The 25,312-nt window shown below is 41.6% G+C and overlaps 2 protein-coding genes and 1 long non-coding RNA gene across 13 annotated transcripts in view; 2 read left to right on the top strand and 1 right to left on the bottom strand.

Moving 5' to 3' along the window:
* The window catches only part of AHCYL2 (adenosylhomocysteinase like 2), a 165,138-nt gene extending 149,779 nt beyond the window's left edge, over positions 1–15,359 (top strand). For all 8 annotated transcript variants that reach the window (XM_082694022.1, XM_082694021.1, XM_082694025.1 and 5 more), the window contains 6 exons: positions 1,761–1,855; positions 8,473–8,571; positions 10,264–10,332; positions 10,435–10,513; positions 11,790–11,910; positions 12,311–15,359. In XM_082694022.1, the coding sequence (XP_082550148.1) occupies positions 1,761–1,855; positions 8,473–8,571; positions 10,264–10,332; positions 10,435–10,513; positions 11,790–11,910; positions 12,311–12,317 (470 nt within the window). In that variant the 3' untranslated portion in view covers positions 12,318–15,359. The remainder of the gene's footprint in view (positions 1–1,760; positions 1,856–8,472; positions 8,572–10,263; positions 10,333–10,434; positions 10,514–11,789; positions 11,911–12,310) is intronic.
* The window catches only part of LOC309845745, a 413,192-nt gene that overhangs the window by 215,732 nt on the left and 172,148 nt on the right, over positions 1–25,312 (bottom strand). The gene's annotated exons all lie outside the window — the stretch shown is intronic.
* Positions 19,871–25,312, top strand: part of STRIP2 (striatin interacting protein 2) — a 52,741-nt gene continuing 47,299 nt past the window's right edge. For 3 of the 4 annotated variants that reach the window (XR_014301476.1, XR_014301477.1, XM_082694017.1), the window contains exon 1: positions 19,872–20,070. Coding sequence is in view for 1 of the 4 variants with exons in the window: in XM_082694017.1 (XP_082550143.1) it covers positions 19,942–20,070 (129 nt within the window). In the remaining 3 variants the exon portion in view is untranslated. Of the gene's footprint in view, positions 20,071–25,312 lie in introns of all 4 variants that reach the window. The other variant, XM_082694018.1, reaches the window with a different exon arrangement.

Genomic DNA, 25,312 nt, shown 5'->3' with positions numbered 1-25,312 from the left:
GAGATAATTCACATACCATAAAATTTACCCTCTTAAGTATATAGTTCAGTGTTTGTTTGTTTATTTGTTTGTTTTCAGATTTTATTTATTTATTTATTTGTCAGAGAGAGAGAGAGAGAGAGCGCGAGCACATGCAGACAGAATGGCAGGAAGAGACATAGAGAAAGCAGGTTCCCTGCTGAGTAAGGAGCCCGATGTGGGACTCGATCCCAGGAATGCTGGTATCATGACCTGAGCTGAAGGCAGCCACTTAACCAACTGAGCCACCCAGGCATTTCAGTTCAGTGGTTTTTAGTGAAGTTGTAGAATGTCTGATTCCAGAAACTACACCACCCCCCAAAATAAATCCCATACCGTAAGCAGTCAGTCCGCATTCTTTCACTCTACCTTTCTTGAGCCCTATGCAACCATTAATTTCTTTGTTTTTATAGATTTGTCTATTTCATATCAATGGAATTATACAGTATGTGATCTCTTGTAACTAGCTTTTTTTTTTTACTTAGCATAGTGTTTTCGAGTTTCATCCATATGGTAGTATATGTTGATATTTCATTCCTTTTTATTGGTGAATTATATTTCATTTTAAGGATATACAACATTTTGTTTATCGTTCATTGGTTGGTGGGCATTTGGATTGTTTACACTTTTGGCTATTTCAAATAATGTTGCTATGAACATTGTGTACCATGTTTTCCTGCAAACATGTTTTCCATCCTTACCTACCTATATATATCTAGGAATTGCTGGATCATATGATGATAACTCTATTTTTAATATTTTGAGGAATTGCCAAGCTTTTCCAAATAGGTGGCACCATTACACTCCCACTAAGAATGCATGGGGGTTACAATTTCTCCACATCCTTTCCAACACTTGTTATTATCTGTTGTTTTTACTATAGCCATCCTAGTAGGTGTGAAATGGTGTTTTATTGTGGTTTTGTTTTTTAAGTACTTTTATCCAAGTAATCTCTACACCCAGTATGGGGCTCAAACTCACAACCCCAAGATCCAGAGTCACACGCTCCACGGACTGAGCCACAACACCCCTTAATGTGGTTTTTGACTTGCATTTCTGTAATGAGTAATAATGTTGAACATCTTTTCATGTGCATATTGACACATTTTCTTTTGTACTTCTTCTTTTGATAAATGTCTATTCAGAGCCTTTGCTCATTTTTTATTTGGGTTGGTTGCCTTTTTATTATTGAGTTGTAAGAGTTCTTTTTTTTTTTTTTTTTTTAAAGATTTTATTTATTTATTTGACAGAGAGAAATCACAAGTAGGCAGAGAGGCAGGCAGAGAGAGAGAGAGGAGGAAGCAGGCTCCCTGCTGAGCAGAGAGCCCGATGCGGGACTCAATCCCAGGACCCTGAGATCATGACCCGAGCCGAAGGCAGTGGCCCAACCACTGAGCCACCCAGGTGCCCCGAGTTGTAAGAGTTCTTAATAAATTTTAGATACAAGTCCCTTACCAGATATATGCTTTGTAAATATTTTGTCCCATTTGTGTGTTGTCTTTTCAGTTTCTTGATGATATCATTTGCAGTACAAGTTTATTTTTTCTTTCGTGGCTTGTACTTTAGGTGTTATATCTAAGAAACTTTTGCCTAACCCAAGACCAAAAAGATTTATTCCTTTGTTCTACTAAGAGTTTTATAGTTTTAGCTCTTACTTTTAGGTCAAGTAAAATTTCACATATGGTCTGAGGTAGGGGTCCAACTTCATTTCTTTCCATGTCGATATCTCTTCTGTTTTTAAGGTAACAAGAATGTGGTAACCAGAGAGCACTTGGACCGTATGAAGAATAGCTGCATCGTTTGTAACATGGGACATTCCAACACGGAGATTGATGTGGTAAGATTAAGAAACTCGTTATTGGGGGCTTTTTTTTCTCTCATTCCCAAGAAATATAAACTGGAAGAGGAAAGAGAAGAGTCACCAGCCATCCTAAACATGACTGTCCTAGCAGAGCTGTCCACAGTCTCTTCACTTACTAGCCCAATGACCTGTGCTTGTGGATACCATAAAGCCATCTCAATCATTTCAAAAGATTATTTTCTTCCACTCCAGCTTGATACCTACTTACACTGTAAGCCATTTTATCTCTCACTTTGGTTCTCTGATTTGATTATATTCACCCTGAAATTATCCAATCCAACATAACACTCGGTCCTACTACATCACCCAAGTAATAGTTAAGAGAAGCGTTATTTCTACCAAAGTATCTTTCACTCTGGTTTTAAATTTTCATGGCATTTTTCTGGCACAGCTGTATTTCTCTCTGGGTAAATGGCTCAAGCAAAGCATGCTTTCATCTGCCCTGAGGGCTGCTCTGATTGAGCTTCAGCACTGCCAGGTAAGGATCAGTTGATATATTGAGAGTCTGTTGGATAATATCTATTTTAAATGGTTTCTCTTTTTAACTCTGCTCTATTCTTCTGTTATTAAAAATAGCTGGAAAAACAACCTAGCAAAGCCTGTTCCTACCCTTGAGGTTTCTGAGTGGCATGACTCCATTACTCTTGTCTTATCAGGTTATTTTGCTTACAATGAATAATTTTGAATAATTTCTTTTTTCAATATTGAAATTTAAATTCTGAATGGTTCTTTTGTTGTTGTTGTTAAGTTTCACTTATGTGACATACTGCCCTTTTACTAAATAGAGGTATTAGTATTTCTAAAACTATCTAGCACATGATTATCCTTTTCTCAATTAATCTGCTTAGAGAGCCCCAAAATGGGAAAAACTTAAGGAAACTAGTCATGTTCTGATATCTAAAGAGAAATCTTCTGAGTAAGAGAAGGGGGAAGGAATTTTCTTTCCTAAACCCTCCAGGTCTTAAATAAAAACAATTCCAAATATAATCATGTAATTTTTATATTTTTACCTTATCTCATTTCATCCTCTTGACTGTCCCACAAGGCATTATTCTTTTCCCTGATTTTCAATCAGAAAACTAGAACTTAAGTCCATTGTTCAGTCATTGATTCAAAAATTAAATGGGAGCACAAAATTCAGGCTTTTTTTTTTTTTACTTCTTGCCAGTTTTTGTTTTGTTTTGGTTTCCTGTACATTGTACTATTGCCTCCTCATGATTTCTAGGTAAGCTTCAATTTGTGATGGCTCTCTCTCCTCTAAAGCAATCCAGACATAAGTAATCCCAGGATCAAGGCCAGGACATTATACCTTCAATCATAAATATTTATTGTGTGATTGCTGAATGCCAAGTGCTGTTCTACATTTGTGGAGTCAATGAACAGAATAGGCAAAATTCCTGCCCTCAAAGAGCATAAATTTTGGAGGAACTTGAATAACCATGTGGATTTTTAGGTGAAGAACATTTTGTGAATCGCCAAAGCAAATGCCCTGAGGCAAGAGTGTGCCTAGTCTGTTTGACGATCAACAATGAGGCCAGTGTGGTTGGAGCAGAATGAGTATGGGGCAGATTAAGAATGGAAGGTGATGAAACAAGATGGGATTAGGGAGGGAGACAAACCATAAGTGACTCTTAATCTCACAAAACAAACTGAGGGTTGATGGGGGGAGGGGGGTTGGTAGAAGGGGGGTGGGGTTATGGACATTGGGGAGGGTATGTGCTTTGGTGAGTGCTGTGAAGTGTGTAAACCTGGCGATTCACAGACCTGTAACCCTGAGGATAAAAATATATGTTTATAAAAAATAAAAAATTAAAAAAAAAAAAGAATGGAAGGTGAGGTCAAAGAAGGAATGGACCAGATCTTATAGGGTCTCAGAGGCCATTATAAGAACTCCTGATTATCTTCTGAGAGAAATAGGGTACCATTGTCAGATTTATAATAGTCTGACTTCCATTTTAAAAGGATGACTTTTATTTTAAAAGCAAAAGGATCACCCTGGCTACTATGTTGGTACTAGATAGACCTAGTTTTGGGGGTATTCTAGGTAGCTCCTGGTATCTAGCACCGACACTAGCCACGGGCCATGTCTTAATTCTCTTTGTGCTCTTCTTAGCAGAAGGTATATGACTAAACTAAATGGTCCAGAAAGGGAGAGGCTCAGAAGGGTTTCAAAAAGGTTAAGTTACTCAGTCTTTGATGGTAGTGTCACAGGACATAGAAAATGAAATTTAAGGAAATAGCAAACTCAACTAATAACTGAAACCACAATGTTCATTCACTGTTTAATTTGTATTGAATAACTGCTCTGTTCTTTGCTGAGTATTTATGGGCTGAAGAAATAGTGAAGAACATCCCTGCTCTTGTGGCACTTAGATTCTAGTGCGGGACACAGACAATAAACAGATAGTTTCATCAGTTAGTGCCTAGGATTGAAGAAAAAAAAACAGCAAGGTGGAGACATTGAGAATGATATTTTAGCTAAGGTGATCAAAGAGACCTTCTCAAAGATCTCAAATGAGATAACATTTGAACAAAAACCTGAATGAATTGAAGGAATAAGCCATCCAAGCATTTTACTCAGGGAGAATGGTGTGTAAAAGATGCTGAGGTAGAAAATGCTTGATGTTTGAGGAACAGAAAAGAGGACATTGTGGCAGGAACAGAATGGGCACAGGGATGAGAATAGCGGCAGCTGAAGGAGGGTAGTGGGTTATGTCGTTCTTTGTAGGTCACAAAAGGACTTCAGGTTTTATTCTGGTTACCCGGGAAGCTGTTGGAAGCCATTCCACACGGGTGCCTGTCTGGCTCAGTCAGTAGAGCACATGACTCTTGATCTCAGTTGTGAGTTTGAGCCCCACGTTGGGTGTAGAGATTACTTTAAAAAAAAAAAAAAAAAAAAGGAAGCCATTCCCACAGGAAAGTTTTGACCAGGTGACCGACAAAATCTGATTTGTTTTAACAGATTACTCTGGCTGTGATATAAAGAAAACACTTCTGGACTTGAGTAGTAATAGGGACAATAATAGAAGGCCCTCTCCATATTTCCAGTGATAGAGAGTGGTAGCTCAGATGACATGGATAAGCCGTGGAGATGATGTGTTGTGAGGGTAGGACAGTTGGGATTTGCTAAATGGCTTGGATGTAGAGAGTGAAAAGAGAAGAAAGTCTCTATAAGTTATCTCAGTGAAACAGTAAAGGAGAGTGATTCAGTATATTTTTCCAGATATTTTTAGCAATCAAAAATGTAAGGGTTGGGGTGCCTGTGTGGCTCAGTGGGTTAAAGCCTCTGCCTTCGGCTCAGGTCATGATCCCAGAGTCCTGGAATCGAGACCCGCATTGGGCTCTCTGCTCCGCAGGGAGCCTTCTTCTTCCTCTCTCTCTGCCTGCCTCTCTGCCTGCTTGTGATCTCTCTCTGTCAAATAAAATCTTTAAAAACAAAAACAAAAACAAAAACAAAAAAAATAAGGGTTTTTAGTTTTGGGGGTTGGGGGTGTTTGTGTGTGTGTGTGTGAATTTATAGTTTTATCTAACCTTGAGATGTTGACTGTGCATTTCTAGGAAGGAACAGCTCATCAAAGCAGTTGGGCATTTAGAAAACTGCATTTTTTCTGAGAGATATTAATGCTGTAACACTAGCAAACCTGTGATAGGGATTGTGCTCTTAGCTGCCTTTTGGCCATGTCTTTCTTTCACATGTTTCCTTTTCTCTTGAAAACAGACTTGCTTACCCATATTGCATCACCTAGATGGCCGGTGTGATTGTAAGCTTCACAATTCAAGTGGCTAAACCATTATGTACACATACTTTAAAAGTTTTTACCAGAAATAATTAGAACCTGAGACTTGCTATTGATTCTGCACTCTGCAGGGCTAGAACCACAGTTGTTCTCCCTGAAAAAAAACTGATATGCACTGTCCACAATCATATACTACCAATTTGTGCAAGCTAATAATTTACTGTGAGACGTATACCTTGTTTGGGAACATAGTCTCCATAAGGAACCTTTTTCCTGGTAGATTGCTTAGTGATTATAAATAAACAGAAAAGACATTGGGATGTTTTTAGAGAAATTTATTTTTAGATTTATTTATTTATTGAGAGAGAGAGGATATGTGTACAGTGGGAGGGGCAGAGGGAGAAAGAATCTCAAGCAGACTCCGTGTGGAGCTGGATTTGGGGCTCCATCTCATGACCCTGAGATCATGACCTGAGCCAAAATCAAGCATCAGGCGCTTAACTGACTGAGCCACTGAGGCACCCCCTTTAAGATAAACTTTTTTTTTTATGGTTTTATTTATTTATTTGACAGACAGAGATCATAGGTAGGCAGAGAGGCAGGCAGAGAGAGAAGGGAAGCAGGCTCCCTGCTGAGCAGAGAGCCCGATGCTGTAGGCCTCGATCCTAGGACCTTGGGATCATGACCTGAGCCAAAGGCAGAGGCTTTAACCCACTGAGCCACCCAGGCACCCCGAGAAACTCTTTTAAAACTCTTCTGGTCATAGGAAATCCTTCTCTCAAGGAGTGTAACTGTTCAGTAAACTTAGTAGGTTATGGAAGCTGCCTGGACAGTGCTAGAGATAATGTAACTTAGTTTCTTTTCAAACCCTGTTTTAATTGACCTCATGTCTTTTGCTGGCACCACAGCCATTCCAGTGCTCCAACAAAGCATCGATCGTTTTATGATGTTCATAAAGTCTTCCTTCTTTGATTCCACAGTATCTTTTTCTCCCAGGGAAGACTTCCTAAAACGGGAGACTCCATATCCTGGTGTCACCTCTTTACTCCCAGTCACCAAAATTGCATGTCCTCTGGAAGATTAAGAGTATGAGACTCTAAGAACTTGAATTACTTTAAAGTCCATCATCTCCATAAAAAAAATACCAGTGTCACCAAGCACTATCTTTTGGCTCTGCATGGTTATTGCCCTCCATGTTGTTATTTCTAAAGGCTAAGGGATTTACCTTGTATATTCTTAACTTCCCAAAGTGGTCTGTTCGCTCAGATTCTTTTTAAACTCTATTTGCAGTGTGTATTTATTTTTAAAAAATTGAATTCTAACTTTAATATTTGCTTAGTATAAAAATTTGAGCAAGATAAATATGTTTAAGGAAGGAAGGAAAACACTTATAGAATTGGGGTACTAGTATACTGTTCTGCATCTTTATTTTTTCATGTAACAATAATGAATGGTTTTCATGTTAACACACATAGATCTACTTTTTTATATAAGAATTTCATAATATTCCATTGTATGAGGTTATCTGAATTTACTTAGCCATTCCCTTATTAAATTACATTTTTTGCTATTATAAATAACACTGGATTGAACATTCTTAGGCACTTATATTTCTGAACTTGAGCAAGTATTTCTATAGGATGGAGCTCTAAAGATGAAGCTAATTGTCAGAGATTAGGTACATACAAAATTTGATTAGTTACTACAAAATTGCTCTTTAGATAAAGATTGTACTAAATTATGAAACTTGACATCTCAAGACATTTTATATTTCTCATTGCCTAATAAAGAAATGGTCTAAAAAATGGTCTAGATCATTAATGTAGTCCTAAATATACTGAAATATAATTGTATCTGTCTTTCCCACTAGATTGGTAAGGAAAAGTTGATACAGTCCCTGTCCATAAATAAATTGCCTGGAATATAGGATGTACTCAGCAAATGATCATTATATAACTAAAGTGTTTCTCTGTTTGTCTGAAAACCCCTGTTTGACAGAACCTCTCAATTTTAACCAACTGAGCCAATGGATGGTTTCAGAATATGGACTCCTTTTCTATTTTAGGCATGGCCTATTGGAAGAAGGAAGTTGTTATCTTAAGTCTAAACCCTGTGACTGTTACTTGATTGCTGCTGTTAATAAACTTAACATTTCTTCTCTTGTTCTCGGAATATATACAGAAATGGAAGGAGGGTGAGCTGTTGGAAGCTTTACTCTGCCCTTAAGCATTTCTCTAAAGCCTACCTCCTCACATTTGCACTTAGGTCACAAAGCTTCTGTAACTTTAGGGTGAACCACGGTCATTGAGAAGGTGGAACCTGGGACACGAGGACATGAAGGCAGAACCTTGGGCCCCAGTGTGCTATATTTAGGACAACCAGCCTTATCTAACAAATCCCACTTAGCTCTGATCCTCCTTTTTTCTGTTTCTCTTCAGCACTTACGTATTCTGTTTGTTCTGTATTAATTTGCACTTGTTTGCATGTTGCTTTATAAGTATTTTTGAAGGCTTTTCCCCCTCACATATGCATTGTTTTGTGTCCCCAGCTAAAGTAGGAGCTTTTTGAAGGCAGAAACCATGTCTGTGGTTTCTTTCATATTTCCCATAGCACCTTTTACTGTGCTCAGCAGAGAGTGGGCCAACACTATATGTTTTGGAATGACATCCTAAGTGATCCCTCCCTGGCTGGGCCTTAAGATTAAATTCCCTGACATGGAACAGTCCTAACCAACCCAGGACAGGTATTCTCCATCTGGCATGTTGGTTGCTTCTTTCAACTTGCTCCTTAAAATGGCTCCCTTCCATGAAGTGGGACAAGTCATGGCTGATGATATGTTTACTGTATGTATTCCAGGCAAGTCTGCGGACCCCAGAACTGACCTGGGAGCGAGTGAGATCCCAAGTTGACCATGTAATATGGCCTGATGGCAAGAGGATAGTATTGCTGGCAGAGGTAAGACCTGAGACTGGTAAGAGAAATTCACCCCTGACAGGAGAGACTGTAATACCCAGGTTCCCTCCTCCACATGTTCTCTTATATTTTCAACTCTTCTTTGGTACAAGCTCAACTACTTTACCATTGGATTTTATATCTAATCGTGAGATGTCTTTTCATTCAGCAATTAAGAATCTATTTTGGTTCCTTACTTTTCACCAATTATCCTGTCTCTCTCTGTCACTCTGCAGATTGAGTCAGATAATGACTATTACTGTGGAAGAATTAACAGATAGAACCAATGCCACTTTGAGTGATGCTTACAGAGATAATGTCATTTGTGGGATGGCTTAATCAGTAAGCACAAAGCAGATATTCCTGATGGTTACTAAACCACTTTAGGCAAGCTCTGGGAAGGTCATGTCTTTGGTCATAGATTCCATGTTTTTGAGTGACCATTCCTCTGAATTGAGGCAGGTGTGTAGTAGGCACTCAGCTATATATTGGTTGTGTGATTAATACTTCCCTGTCTGGGCCTCTTCTGGCTCAGACTTATTCTTCACTTTCATTCCACTTAGCCTTCCATGTCAATATTTGGCCACTTTTCCTCTCTTGAAAACTTCTCTTCCCTAGTCTTAGATTCCTGACAGCAATATTGATGTGCCCTCCTGTTCTGACCTTGACAGTTTCTCTTCTTCAGAGAAAGATACCAAAATAACAAAGAGGATAATAATACTTTTCTTGAGTTTTTATATTCTACCAGTTTTCTTTCCTTTTTTTAAATTAAAGAAACTGAATATGAAAATATGGAAGATAATACTGTCTTCATCTAGGGACCCTTAAATTTATGTTTGAATATCCTTCCTGTTCTCTTTACCTTTTTCACCTTATCCCACCTTCTCAAATACTTTAGGGCATCTGTAAAGGGACTGGATTATTTCTTCACAAGAAAGGAGTGTGTACCAGGGAAGGGATGGACAGGTTGTTAAATATTCATTAATTGCTTTGATATCAGCCAGCTATCTGGTGACTTATTTCCAGTTGCCCTGGGAGGTCCCATCTAGTAATTTTGGTGACAAAAGCAAGCACCACATTTGGTTTTGGCTACTATGTTTGAACAAAAAATGTGGTCAGTCTTCCTGGGAAACAAAATAGGATAGGATAGCATTTTCCAGTAGTCTCTACCTCTTGTATCCTCTGAGTCACCCAGTAGAAATACGAGACTACCCTTGAATTCAGGAGAACCAAACTAAGGAAGAAGCACAGAAATCATCACAGCTTCCTAAATCCAAAAGTATCTCCTCTCACAACGTGGAGAGAGGTTGCCCTTGGATTTAACCACATCCTTGTTTACAGCAATCTTTAAAAGGAATGCCAGTATTTCAGAAGGAGAATATTCTGTTGCAGAAAGTAGAAAATTCAAGAGAAATATGCCCTTCCTTGGCATAAGCCTCAGTATCATGTGACTATCTCTATCCTTTTTGACATAATCCCAGAGATCTTTTATCTGTTACCTTCTATCATATTTTCCAGAATTTTAAAATTTCACTTAAATGTCAGTCAGTTCATTTCTATTTATTGAATACCTGCTTTTTATCCAGCAATGGTAGTTGGGAGGTATTTGGAAAATGGCAGTTATGCTCGTTCCTCACTCCTAAAAGGCTAGAAACTTTGTCCTAACCCATCTGTGTCTTAACCCTTGCTCTCTAGGGCCGTCTGCTGAACCTAAGCTGCTCCACAGTGCCTACATTTGTGCTCTCAATCACCGCTACTACTCAGGTAGGGCCACCAGATGGGAAAGCAGTGGGCTGGAGAGGGCCATTAGATCATCAGCATTTCACTTGAAATGGCACGTCAGCATCCATCTCTCTGCTTTTCTAGGCTCTTGCCTTGATAGAGCTTTACAATGCTCCTGAGGGTCGTTATAAGCAGGATGTCTACCTGTTGCCCAAGAAAATGGGTAAGCATGTGCTCTTCCATCCCTATCCTTACCGAAGTAGTTCAGAGTCAGAGCCTAATGAACTTCATGGCATTAAATTTCTTATAGATAGGGGGGAGAAATGATGTCTGTATCTTGCAGAGTAGGAGCTAGGATTCCTAGGTTACCTTCCTAACTGATTTATCACATTTTCCATGTGAGTTGCCTTATTGAAGTCATTACATTTTGCTATGATTTGGTGTACCTGTCTATGAATTTTAAGGATTTTCTGTCTTAAGTATCTTATATGCGAGTCTCAAAGGAGAAATAAAATCTTCCCCTAACAAAAAGGACTCATCTTCTACCTTGTGACATCTGACTTACTCCATTTCTAGGCTACATAGCCCCTTTCAAATTCTCCTCAGACCAAGAAGACTTCTCATACTACATCTTCTCACACAGACCTCATTGTCCCAGGCCAAAGGAAGGACTGAATAGCTTCTGTTAAGACTAGTTATGTGGGTGTTTCATATAAGAGAAACGTTAAACTGTCTTGAATTTTTAAAGAACCTGCCTCAAGCACCTGAACTGCTACAGTGTGTTTATAAACTCCTGAGGCAAAAATCAGGGAATAAATCAGCTTCTAGTTTGCTTTGCTTTAGCCCAAGATTCATATCGACTGTTAGAAGTTGACATATTTTCCCTTTAATATATCCTTTGGGAAGATATAAAAAAAAAAGGACAATGTTTTGACTGAATGTATAATGAAGTTAGGAAGACCAAACAAGTACTTGGAAAATTACATAAAATTCTGAATAATATGTATTCAAGTAATAGAATGTAAATAGAAACCCATAAGAACTAAGGATACTAAAAGCAAAGCAAACAATGTAATATCATTATTAGACATTCCTTTCCAACATCCTCAGGTGTTCGTTTTTCTGAGTAACCCGAAGTTCAGAGTTTAAGGTAGAAGTAAAGTTTGAGTTTCCCATTTTTTAGTCCCCTGCTATCCTATCCTTTCTTTTAGATGCTAAGGACTATTGCTTCTTTCACATTTCCCTTACCCTTCTGGGGAGAAGGGAAGCTTCAAGGATGAGACAGCTAGCAAGAAAGAAATGTTTGGACTTTAAAAAACACTTGGCTGGAAACCGAAGCAGCTACTCCATAGAATTCTGGGCCCATGAACCAGTTGAGCATTTTTCTTTCAGTTCTGGGAATTAGAAGGTGTCTTCCAACTTCTTAAGGCCTAGCCTGGAGAGAACAGCAAGACAAGAGGTATGAATGTTTATACTAGGGCTTCTGTGGTCTCTTCCAGATGAATATGTGGCGAGCCTACACCTGCCCACCTTTGATGCCCACCTGACAGAGCTGACGGATGAACAGGCCAAGTATCTGGGACTCAACAAGAATGGGCCCTTCAAGCCTAATTATTACAGGTGCCTTGGGTCCCCCCCAGAAGACAGGGAAGCCCGGGTAGAAAAGAGCTTTCTGCACTGGAATTGGTCCTAATTGGTCTTTGCATCTTTCACATTTACGTGAACTTAGAAAAAGAAACCTACTTCCCTTCATTGCCACCCCCAAGGGACTCTTTGAGGCCTTCTTCAGACATTAAATAGTGTTCCTTTTTCTGAATTTGCCTTTCTCCATTTCATCTTCTTGATACGATTTTTACCTCTTTATGGAGAAATACTGGGCATCACCAAGTATCTGCCCTCAACATATACCCCAGAAAAGTCCCTGCCTCCTTGCTGCTCTATCCCTTTAGGTGGGCTCTTCATGTCCCAGCATTCTCCCAAACTGATAACATCACAGTCTCATCTTTCTTTCTCCCTCTAGGTATTAAGTTCCTGTAATTCAAGCCAGAAGAAATTTTAAGGAATAGAACTCCAAGTCTTTTCTCCACTCCTATATAGGAAAGAACCCAGCAAACTGCTTCAATCAGCTGCCCGCCGTGCTCACCCTATATGTTAGGTTATTTATTTATTAAAATCTAGAATCCTGTGCCTCTTGCCTTGGCCCAGAGTGTGGTTACTGCCCCGAGGGCTGTGAAAGCCACAAAGGACAGGCTGAGGAAGGAAAGCTATGGGGTAACCTTCCCAGTGCATCTTCTGCATCATTCCCCATTAACTTGGAATCCTCAACAATGGCCATTTGTCTCTTGTCCAAGTTCAGGAGTTAGTCCAGGGATTCCAGACTCCTTGTTCCCTGGGGTTTTCCGGAATAAATTTCAGCAGCTGCCTTTCTCAGCTTTGGCCCTTCCCCAGGTGAGGCCTTTTGGAAGCCACTGAATTAACATGGCCTGGGTTCCCAGCCTTGACCATCACTATCACTGCCTTCTTTATAAAATGACTAGGAAGGAAGGAATGTTATGGCTTTGGCAAGCTACACCAAGAACTTAGCTATGCCTGTGCTTACTGGGAGTCTCCTTCCTGAAGACCCCTTTCTTCCTTGAATATTCATGTGTGTTTTAACACTTTCTGGTTCCAAGAGGAATGTGCCTCCATTATTTCCTCAGCAGCTTTGGTGTTTGTCAGACATTGTTTTTGCCATCTTTGTAACCCAAGTAACCTTTGCCCAGGAAGTGAGGGCCAGCCCCACTGGGATCCATAGTTTTACTTGTTCTTTAACTGAAGTTTCCCGGGAGGTTCCCTCTAGACTGACACTGTCTCAGAAAAGGAGAGCTTGTTGTGAAACTCTGCTTCCTGAAATTTTCTCTTATTGTCTAAAACTGCTTTTGAAATGGAACAGGGAAAGATGCACTTTCCAATGGATTTGGGGGTGGGAGGTGTAGGGCTTTGGAAGTGGAACCAACCATTCAGGCCTGCAGCCTGACACTCTAAAGAAGTAGAATGTATTTGTCTCCTGGGAAGGGCTTTGCAGCTTACCTGGCTAAGCTATACAGAGATGACACTACAAACTGTGTCCAGATGATTAAAGCTAGTTTGACTAGTTTGAACCTCCTCAGACATTCATTTCTTTGGCCGTTGCCATTGATGAAACTGAGATCTGGTATCTCTATGATTTAGTTTGTGGTTTTTCTTCTCTACTGGGGTATATTTTTTATGTTCCTGCCTCTCCCATCTTAGGATTCTATATTTCAGAGGTGGTTTCTTGAGTAACTCCAACATTATGAAAAACTAGTAATGTGAGCAGCGTGAAATTTTATGTCTCACATGAGAGTTGGATACCTTTTGGAGACTGACCTGTTGGTCTTAAGAGTTTCATTGGCACCAGACTGAGACTGTTTCTAACAGTAAGTTTGGGGTGCCCCTAGAAATCTTGAATGAAGTGAGTCCCTTTCCCACCTGACCAGCTTCTTTAACACTCTCATGTCTGTTTGCTTGCTTGTTTGTTTTCCCATTTTTTTTTCCTTCCCTGGTCTGCCTCATAGTCTCAAGACCAAGGTGACTCAAGGAAACACCACCAGGCCAGCCAGCATCATCCCACCCTGATTCTCTTCTCCTGCCTCCACCTTTTTCAGCTTCTCCTGGTCTTCACATATACTTTCAGAGCTATTCTGGAAGTGACCTTCCTTTTGTAGGTAGAGAGGTGGGCTTTGGGTAAATGGCTATTTGCCTCATTAAGTAGCCTCAGCCCATAATGCCTGGTCCCTTCGAGGCTGTATGTCTTAGCACATAGTGGAAAGGTGCCTGCCACATACATGGCTATATTCTTTCATGAGGAAGATTGTAAATGCTGAAAATTCCACAAGGCCACTCAATTCTTCTTTCGCCTACCCAGCTCTGAGTTTTGTATTAATTAATTGGATCTCTTTCATATTAATTAATTGGATACAGACCTTCATAACTCATCTTACATCAAGGGCAGATTCCATTAGGCAGATATCTGGACTCTAGCCTATTATGTTCTTAAACCAAAAAATCATAACCTTCTGTTTCTCAGTAAAGCCTGGCTCTCTGGAGCAGTATTACTACATACTGATCGTGACCAAGCATACCTGCCTTGCTATAGTAAAGAGACCCATGGCAAATAAAAAAGGAGACACCTAAGTTGCCAGTGTTGTTGCCCATGATGAGATATTGAGATATTTGCCTCTGAGTTTCAGATGACCTCTTTTCCTTTCTCTCTGGGGACCCTATGTTAGCAACCATTAAGAAGTGGGAGGCCTAGGCCTCTTGAGTATTTGGGTTCTATTTTAATGTTGGAATTTGGTCATTCCCTCTACCGTTGAAACCAGAACAAATCTATCTTCTTCCCTCAAGCTCTCACCTGAGATGCATCTTAGGGAAAGAAGACTAATTATCTGTTTGTTTATGGCCCTGGCAAGTGAGGATACTTACCATTTTTTCTACGATGAACTAGTACTAGTTTTCAAGGTCTTTTTTGCCTTCTTAATGGAAAATCAGGGTTTTGTTTTGTTTTGTTTCTCATTAAAAAAGAAAAAAGGTATCTGGTCTACCTTCTCTGTCTGCCCTCCTACCTCCTCATCCTACCCTCCTGTATGAGCACGGCTCCCCATGGCCACATACTCCTGCAGAGCTTTTTTGCTGCTTGGCTTTTCTCTGAACAGATCTGAAACTGCTGCTCCTGTGGTTTTCTCAAAATTAACTTTGTCATGGTTTTAAAAAAAAGAAATCAAAATGCATTGTTGCATTACGCTTTTTTAATAATGGAAAATTATGGAAAGAAAATAGGCAACACCAGCAAATTATACGTAGACGATAAACTAAACTATATATATATAATATATATATTATATATATAATCATCTAGTTCTCATTGTCATCTTACTGAAAGGAAAGAAAACCTCTAAGAATCGCCATTTCTGAGAGGCTCTTGGAAATCTTTATGTCTAAGTGATTGTATTAGATCAGCAATAATGACTATGTAATCTCAAAAGATAAATAAAATATTCTTAAAATGGGTTCTTGTCTTGAGAGTATTCCTTGTTTCTGCGAACTATAAATTCAGAGTGAGAGATGTTTCTAGGCAATGGGCTGGAGAGCCTGCTGCAGGATAAGGATGTAAAAAAGCATCTTACCAATAGGCTACCAATAATGTTTAAATGTTTAAACATTTAAATGTTTAAATGGCCTTAGCCTTGGGTCCCTTATTCCATGGCGGGCCTTTCCACTAATATCTACCCCCCAACCTGCCCCCTGGTTATGTGTGTAAGGAACCTGCTTTCTGGGGCACCTAGGTGGCTCAGTCATTAAGCGTCTGCCTTTGGCTTAGGTCATGATCCCAAATTCCTGGGCTCTAGCCCCAGATGGGGCTCCCTGCTCAGTGGGAAGCCTGCTTCTCTCTCTCCCTCTGCCCCTTTCTGACCCCCTATTCATGCTCTCTTTCTCTCTCTCTGTCCACACCCTACCACATGCACACACACTCTCTCAAATAAATAAATAAAATCTTTTAAAAAAAGAAAGAAAAGAACCATCACCCTGGGGAGTTGAGAAGTGTAGGCCTAAGGCAGAGAAATATCTGGTTCTAGGTCCCCCCAAATTCTCTGTGTGCTGCCCTTAACTGGAGAGCACAGGAAGCCAGCCAGCATCCATGGTTTGGGATTAAAAGGCCCTGACACCCAGAACCTGACTACATCCAACCGAAGGGAAGAACTAATCCGGCAGAAATTTGTCTCCAAGTCAGCTTTTGCCTGACTAAATCAGTAACTGGAAGATTAAATCCAACTGTGTCTTTCTAAACTGCCAGTAGAGTGGCCATTTTCTTAGTTGACAATCTAACCTAGTTCTTCCTGTAGGCAAGATGTTTTCTCCCCTCTCAGAATCTTCTGCTACTTTTGACTTGTGTTTATCTAAACTAAGAGCTAAAATAGTCTGGGCAGTTGGTAATGGCTCAAAGCTGGTGCCATGCCAGTTGAGGAGAAAGAGAAAGCAGCGGCTAGCAATGAAGCCTGTGAGCCAGCTGGCAGGTTCACCCCCTTAGAGCAGGGCTTGAGTCCTCTTCTGTAAAAGATGGGACTTTGATGCCTGGGTCTTAGTTTCAAACTCAGGGTAAGCCCTGACTACCCACTGCTGTGAAATTTCTCTAGCTTGTGGTTTGTATGGAAAGAGATTAGACTTTGAGTCTAATCTAGCATTTCCATTTATAAGTTGTATAATTTATGTATATAATAGAACCAATCGGAGCCTTAGTTTTCCTGCCTATGAAATGGTTAATCCTTGTCTCCTAGGGCAAGGATTTAAACACCTGATTTAATTTTTTAAATGCTGCTTAAAAACCTGGCACACACCATGTGCTACATCAATTCCTCATCTCAGTCTAGGGTCCCACAGCCTCTGTTGCCTGTGCCATTGATAGGAGAGGAAGATACTCTGTCCTTTTTTTACTACATCATCCTGGCTGCCCAATGTCATCCAAACTTGAGTATTGTAAGACTTTCTGCATCTTATTTTTAAGCTCCCTCTGTAACAGGTGCTATCTATTTAATCTAGTATCTGACCTCCATGGATTAAAGTCAAGCACTTATATGGGGAAGAGGATATGTTCAGTCCTTGTAACTATAAATATTTATACCTCCAACCCTCTGCCAGCAGCCCACAAATGCCTGAGTTTTGGGACAAGGAAAAGTGGTAGAGTTGATTTAAAAAAATAACAGTATTGGAGCCATCTCTGCAACGTGGAAAAACTTGTAGACTAGCCCCTCATTAGCTTTCAGCTATATATGTGGATGCTTCTGTGGTCATTGGTTACTGATAACTACCACATCTTTGTTGACAAATAAGCTTAAAGAAGTTCAGTGTGTACTAAGTCCATGGCCTATAGTTTCAAAGTTCTCAGTTAATCCGTGGTTTCTTGTTACTTCTTCCAGGAATTGTTTTCCAGATATCTTAGTCCTTATGACAACCTCTGAAAGTCTGGGCCTATAAGGAACAGACAAATGTCTGATCTCTACTGTTTCCCATTCCACTGAGGTGTGGGAAAGATAACAGACCCAGGTCTCTTGTGTTGATTCTTTGCAATCTCCCTAACACCAGTTTTTCAAACCCCTACTCTGAAAATGAAGCCAGATGGAGCTCCAGGCTCAGCAATTGGCTTTGCATCGAGGCCAGAGGGGACTTGAAAGATGTCCTCAGTCCTACTCCTTATTGAAGCCAGTTTGAGGCTTTGCTCCTTTGCCCAAGAGTTAGACTGGAAAAGGAACAAAACCTCAAAACTGGCCAATCCTATCTGCCACCCCTGTTTGAGAATTCTGCTGATTGACTAGGCCTACAAAAGAACTATGAAGTCCTGGGCCTGTCAATCCTAGAACTCTAACTGCTTAGGAGAACAGCAATTGGGAAGAGGAAGACAATAATTAATTCTTTTATTAAGAAACGCCAATGGGCTGTGCTGTGGCAGGTTTACCACATTGCAGCAGTGATGAGCTAGGCGTGGGTTGTGAATTTTAAAGCAGAGTGTGAATCTTAGAGTTTAACAAATTATACCCTGAAAAAAATTCCAAAATCAAATAGTTAAGGTCTTGAGCCATGGAATTCCTTGGAAATTCATATCAGTTCAATTATGTTAAACCAGTAGATCTCAGCTGCAGAAGATTTTGTTCCTCAGAGAACATCTGCAGTATCTGGAGACAACTTTTGCTTGTCACAACTTGGGGGAGGGTACTAATACTGACAACTAGTATGGAGAGGCCAGGGATTCTGCTAAACATCCTACAATGCATGGGACAGCTCCCTACAACAAATAATTTTTGAGTCAGTATTACAGAAACCCTGTGTTAAACATACCTATATGAGGTATACAAAATGAACAGAACTTGGCCTTACTTTGAAGGAACTTATATTCAGGTTGGGGGGAATGGGGGAGGAAAGGGAAGATGATTGGGTGGACACAGTAAGGAAATGTTGGGGATAGAAAAGAAAGGAACTGAGAAAGTTCCAAAAAGTTCTCTCTTTTAACTCTGCCATGGTCTGTCACCCACCAACTAGGAGAAGAAAGTATGTGGGGGGAGATACGGTTAAAAAAGAAGATTTGGAAAAAAAAAAAAGAAGAAGAAGAAGAAGATTTGGGGTGCCTGGCTGGCTCAGTTGGTGGTGCATACAACTCTTGGTCTCAGGATTGTAAGTTTGAGCTCCACGTTAGGTGTAGAGATTACTTAAAAATAAAATTTAAAAAAAAAGAATTATTAAGAGAGTTGCCCCTAGGATATAGGAAGGCGGAAATTCCTTTGAGCCTCTTATTTTGAGGATATAGTAGAAAATATAAGAATTTTAAATCCAAGCAGACTTAATGTGACACAATACAGCCTGAATGGGTTGAAAGGGTCAAAGAAAGGCTTTCTGGAAGCAGAGGTAATAACAAATAGAATCCTCATGGAACAACAGAAGTTAGCCAAGAAGAGCAGAAAGTTTTTTCCAGAGAGAAAGAACTGCAAAGACACTGAGACAAGATAGAATATGATACCTTGGGAACTGCAAGGAGTAATCTCTGAGTCCTGGTTTTCTCAATAGTAATACAGGATTAGTGAAAACAGCCTGTCAGAATGAAGTACCATATGATATCTGGAAAGTGTCTAGTGCCATGCCTGGAACAAAGTGGCAGCTCAACAATTCCCCCAATCCCACCCATATTGTTCCACCCATTCCCCTCAGGCTGCTTGTTGGGGACTTTTAATTACCAACACAGACAGCCTAAATATTTACAATAAACCGTTTTTTATATAAATTCAGACCGGCAGACGACACAGCCTCCTTTGTATGGAGCCCTTAGGAAGGATCTTAGAGAAACGAAGGAAAGGACTGGGGAGCAGGTGGGAGCTTGCTTTCCATTCAACATTTCTCCGCAGCTAACACCTGAGGAAGGTGCCCCACTTCAGAAGAGGAAGACAGATGACCAGGAACAGCTCTGAAGGGGTCCAGCAATTTCAGTGAAGCCTCACCCCACCCCTCAACCCACCATCTCCCAGCCAAGCCCTCGCTCCGGGCGGGCTAATTCTCGAGAAATCTGAGAGAGAGAGCGGGTCCCTGGTTTCCTGCGGTGTCCCTGGCCACCGAGCAGTGCCATGCCTCCCCTGCAGCTGACACCGGACTTGGGGCGTAATGCGGGAGCCGGGAGAGAGGTCCGTGGTAATAGGGAAAGGGAGACTGCAGTGGAGCAGGAGGCGGAGACTAGATCTCCCCAAAAAGGTCGCTATTTGGGAGGCGATGAGTGCTGAATGAAAAGCAAAAAGATAACCTGACCGAACTCAAGGCCCAGAATTCGGGAGGTGGAGCGGGGACCCTACCCCCGAGCCTAAAGCTACCAGCAACTCCGCAGGACTTAAAAAAAAAAAAAAGGAGGGGGCGAAATCCCGTGAATGAGCCCCCCCACCTCTTCCAAGTCCCGCTTGGAGCCGTCGAACAACCAATTGCGCTGCGGGGCGGTGCTGCGGGGCGCGACCGCGGCCAATAGCTGTGGAGGGGGCGGGGCCTGGCTCCCGGCGCGCGGCGGCGGGGTCGCCCCGGGCAGAGAGCGCGGAGAGGCTGAGCGGAGAAGCTGACAAGGGCCGCATGGAGGACCCCGTGGCGCCCGGGGCCGGGAGCTCGTCTGCCAATAACAACGGCAACGGCGGCGGCAAAGGGAAGCAAGCGGCACCCAAGGGCCGGGAAGCGTTCAGAAGCCAGCGGCGGGAGTCGGAGGTGAGGAACCCGTAGAGCTTCAGCTGGGGCCGGGAGACGCCCGCGGGCGGGAAGCGGTGGCTGAGGTGATTCGGCCGGGTCCTCCTTTCCTTCCGGAGCCCCCGGTGCTCTAGGGGCGACCCCTCGGGGTGGGCACCTGCGGGGTCCTCCGCAGCCTGGACTTCGGGCTCTGCAGCCCCTGATCTCTCTCTCTCTGCCGGTCTCCTGCCGGGTCGGGGGCTTCTTAGTCCTCTGGACTCTCCCCCGGGGGCGCGAAGATGGAGCGCGATAGCGAGCATACTAGTACTTCTCAAATACGTATCTCACTTAATCTCTGCAGCCCCTTGAAGTGGGGATTCGTGTTTTAGATTTACAGAGGAAACGGGAGCGGAGAGATGGGGGCCCCGAGGGATGGGGGCGCAGAGCTGCGCCGCAGAGGAGAGGGCGGGCGTGTGGGCGAGTCGCCCCACACACCCCTCCAGTCCCGGGCTAGCGAGCCGATCCAGATGTGCCCAGTGACTTCTGCGCTCTGCCGTCCCACGAGTGTTGGCAGGCTCTTTAGGGAGTGCCTTCCACGGACATCAGGACCCCTACAAGGAAGAGTTAACGAGACAGGATTCAGGCAGGAGCTGTACAAGAGGGACTGGATGGAACTGTCCAGGATACAAACCCACAGATAGGAATATGAATGTTTGGGTCACTTCTTCTGGAAGAAAAAAAAAATGCTAACTAGGAAGATGAAAGAAATGAATTATTAGTCCCCTGCCCCCTTCATCTAGCCAGTTTGGATATGAGTGGGGACCAGGAGAATAATAGATCACACACACACACACACACACACACACACTCACACACAAAGAATAGACCACAAAATGTCAGATGTGGAAGGATCTGTAGAGATCATCTGGTTTAGCCCCTTGTTTTACAGAAGTAAGAGACAAAAGTAACTCACCCAGGAACATACATCTGGCATAGTGGCCAGGAGCACCAGGCTTTGGGATCAATCAGACCCAGTTTTGAATCCTAGCCCTATCATTTATTCTGTGTGGCTTTTGGCAAATTGCCAAACCTCTCTGAGCTCCATTTTCTTCATCTGTAAAATGAGGTTAATACTATCTACCTCAGAAGGTTGTGATAAAGCCAAATGAGATAACTGAATGTCAGATGTTTAATTCAGTTCAGGCACAAGACCCGTAATTGGTCAGTACATAGTAGCTCATAGGTCCAGAGCTGGCACTAGAAGCCAGGTCTTGCTTGTCCCAGCAGTGGTTTACCATTTCAATAGTATATTACAGTTTCCAAAGGGATTTCATATATGTTTCCCATTTTGATACAGTCAAGTAGGAATCCATTCCATTTTCTAAAAAAGAGAAGTGGAGGAGATGAAAAGACTGACCCTAAGTCACACCACCTTTCAGAGGCAGAGCTCAGCCTTACTGTCTTGCTAGCTAGTTCGGGGTTCTATCCACATCATCTCCCTCCCTGCATCACTGTGAACCTGGCCTTTTTAAAAATTGTATTTTATGTATTTATTAAAGATTCATTTATTTATTTCAGAGAGAGAGAATCCTCAAGCAGACTCCCTGCTGAGCATGGAGCCCCATGCAGGGATCTATCCCATAACACATGAGATGATCCCTGGAGAGGAACCCAAGAATTGGATGCTCAACCTGAGCACCTCTGAATCTGGCCTTTTAAGGCACACTGTACCTCATTCCCCCATAGAGATATTGTTCTTTCTTAAATGTATTTTGGGGGAGAGGGTGGGTCATTCATTGATTCAAAAATCACTGAGGTGCCTGGGTGGCTCAGTGGGTTAATTAAGCCTCTGCCTTTGGCTCAGGTCATGGTCTCAGGGTCCTGGGATTGAGCCCTGCATCAGGGCTCTGCTTACCAGGGAGTCCGCTTCTTCATCTCTCTCTGCCTGCCTTTCTGCCTCCTTGTGATCCTCTTCTCTCTGTCAAATAAATAAATAAAATCTTTAAAAAAAAATTTACTGAGCCCTTCCTACATGCCAAGCACTTTTAGGTGTTTAGGTGTTAGGAATACAGTGGTGAACAAGACAAGGTCTTTGCTCTGTGGAGCAAAGATTCTAGTCAGAGTGGAGAGACAAGACAATATGCAAGTAAGTAATTGGTTTCAGAATGATATGTTCTTTGGGGGAATTAAAACTGAAATAGGAGGAGTGCCTGGGTGGCTCAGATGGTTGAGAGGCTGCCTTCCGCTCAGATTGTGATCTCAGGTCCTGGGATCCAGCCCCATGCTGTCTCCCAGCTCAGCAGGGAACCTGCTTCTCCCTCTCCCTTAGCCTCTCCCCTTGCTTGTGCTGTCTTTGTCTCTCTCTCTCTTTCTCTCTCAAAAGAATAAATAAAATTGTAAAACAAAAACAAAAACAAAACTGAAGTAAGAGGCCTTTTCCCTGCCTATCAAGTCTTCCTTCAGGAAAAGGGCTCTGATAGTACTTTCCTTTTACCAGTGAGTTCAGTATCCAGAGACTCAGAGCTTCCCACCTGCCCCACAGTTTTACCTCCTGGTTGTCTGCAGCTGCACTTTTTATGCTTGGAAATGGACAACTGCAGTGATCCTCTCCATCTGGGCTTGTTGCCTGCCAAAAGGCTGGCTGAAAAGATTAGCTTTCCTCCACCTTCCACTGCAGCAGGAAAGCTGCTTTTTACCTATCAGTACATTCTCTATCACCACAACACTCAGGTGCCAGACTTAGATGACTATCTGCCTTTCCTTCCTTCCCTCCTTTTGCTTTCCTGTGGAAGACAGTCCTCAGAGGAGATGGTTTTGTTTTTGTCTTTTCTCCCTTCTTTAGTGCTTCTAAAGGATTACTGGAAGAGAATTACTGTTAGCACAATTGAAGAGAGCCCCCTCATCCATCACTGTGTTTGTAGGGGCCACTAGCTCACCTACCCTCTTCAAATGGCTTAGTGTATGAACATCCCTAGGAAAACAGGAAGCTAGAGAATAATTATTTGCTTAATAAGAATTTTTTTAAAAGATTTATCTAGGGGCGCCTGGGTGGCTCAGTGGGTTAAGCCGCTGCCTTCGGCTCAGGTCATGATCTCAGGGTCCTGGGATCGAGTCCCACATCGGGCTCTCTGCTCAGCAGGGAGCCTGCTTCCTTCTCTCTCTCTCTCTGCCTGCCTCTCAGTGTACTTGTAATTTCTCTCTGTCAAATAAATAAATAAAATCTTTAAAAAAAAAAAAAAAAAAAGATTTATCTATTTATTTTTGAGAGAGGGAGACGCAGAGAGGGAGAGAACAAGCACACGCGGGTGAGCACAAACGAGTGGCAGAGGCAGAGGGAGATGGGCAGAGAGGGGAGGAGAGAGAAAATCCACAAGCCGACTTCCCACTGAGTGCAGAGCCTGACGCAGGGCTCCACATGGGACTGGATCCCAGGACCCTGAGATCATGACCTGTGCCGAAATCATGAGTTGGTGGTTTAACCACCTGAGCCTCCCAAACACCCCTTAATATGAAGATTCTTAACAAAATGATTCACCTCAGGCCTTGTTAGCCAGATCCCTCTGTTTAATTTGTTCTCAGAGTCCTTGACAAAGTTTTACTAGTTTGTGGCAAAATGAGGAAAATTCAGGGCATGGAAGTGAGTTTTTCATAAAATGTAGTTCAATATAATAAATTTAAAGGATATATGCAGTTTGGGGTGCCTGGCTGGCTCAGTTGGTAGAGCATGCAACACTTGATCACTGGGTCATTAGTTCACTTAATACTTAATAAAGTTACTTTAGTAACTTAGTTACTTAATAAATAAATAAAGGATTATGCAATATTTTTTTTTACTAAACTTTTTACTTAGGAGTGATTTTAGGTTTACAAAGATGTTGCAGAAATGGTACAGAGGGCTCTTCTACCCCTTGCTCAGTTTCCCCTGATGCCAGTCACTCAGGTTTCCACAGTACCTTTGTCCAAACCATGGGAGCAAAATTGGTCCTTTGACTGATGTAAGGTTGTGTCCCTTGGGGGTATTTCTCAGGCCTCAGTTATTTTGAGCCTACTGTGGGCTGTGTGAATTTCTCAGGAGCCTCATTCACGGTCTGTCTGATTTAAGGTGAGATTCTGGGCTTTCAGGTAGAAGATCACAAAGGTGTCTATCCTTCTGGTCACATCATAGCAGGGAACATGTGACATCTTGTCACTGGGATGCTGGCTCTTGGCCCTGCTGCAGGATGTATGCAATTTAAAATGGTGTTTTTCAAACTGTAGGGGTAATCTATGAGTTAACACCAACATTTTTTTAAAGAAATAGAATAATAGAAAATATCTCCATTCACATGTAGTGATAGTGATACTATTTTGTTTAACTTCTGTTCCAGTGTGTGTGTGTGTGTGTGTGTATGTGTGTTAGGACATTGATATAAAGTTTATTTATTCTTATTTACAATCAAAAAAACTTTAAAAAAGCATACTGTTAATGACTCTTTTATTCTAATATTGTGTCCTTATTTTGGGAGTATTAAACTATCCTTTTTTGAAATATGTATTTTAAAAAGGTTTTTAAGTCTCTACTTATCAAAACTACCTAATGTAATTCCCACTCTCCACCTTTTTTTTGGCTGGGGGCGGGGGGTGTCTCTGTAACCCAGAAGTATTTGGAAATCTTTGCTATAGTGGATTTAAATATGATTTGCATTTATGGCAGTGTAAATTGATAAAATGGTTTTGGAAAAAAACTTGTCATATACAAAGAACCAGACAAGTATTCATAAGGTTTGATGCATTCATTTCCTTCGCAAGAATCTATCCTCAGTTGAAAAAAAAAAGAATCTATCTTTGGGAAAGTTCCTAAATATGAAAAAATTATAAGTGTATTACAGCTTCATGCATATAATACAAAAAATTAAAAACAACTTAAATGTTCAATAATAGAGAACTGGTTAAGCAAACCAGTTGTACAATTAGCTGTTTAAAATGATAGTCATGGGGTGCCTGGGTGGCTCAGTTGGTTGGGTGACTGCCTTCGGCTCAGGTCATGATCCCAGAGTCCTGGGTTCAAGTTCCACATTGGGCTCCCTGCTCCACTGGGAGTCTGCTTCTCCCTCTGATCTTCTCCTTTCTCATGCTCTCTCTGTCTCTCTCTCTCAAATAAATAAATAAAATAAAATAAAATAAAATAAAATAAAATGATAGTCATAATAATATGAGAAAAATGTCTTTATAATACAATGTTAAAACTGTAAGCACAGGGATGCCTGGGAGGCTCAGTGGGTTAAGCCTCTGCCTTTGGCTCAGG

This window comes from Mustela nivalis, assembly GCF_964662115.1.
Source record: "Mustela nivalis genome assembly, chromosome: 12".
Classification (NCBI taxonomy): Eukaryota; Metazoa; Chordata; class Mammalia; order Carnivora; family Mustelidae; genus Mustela; species Mustela nivalis.
This window is presented reverse-complemented; position numbering and strand designations above follow the sequence as displayed.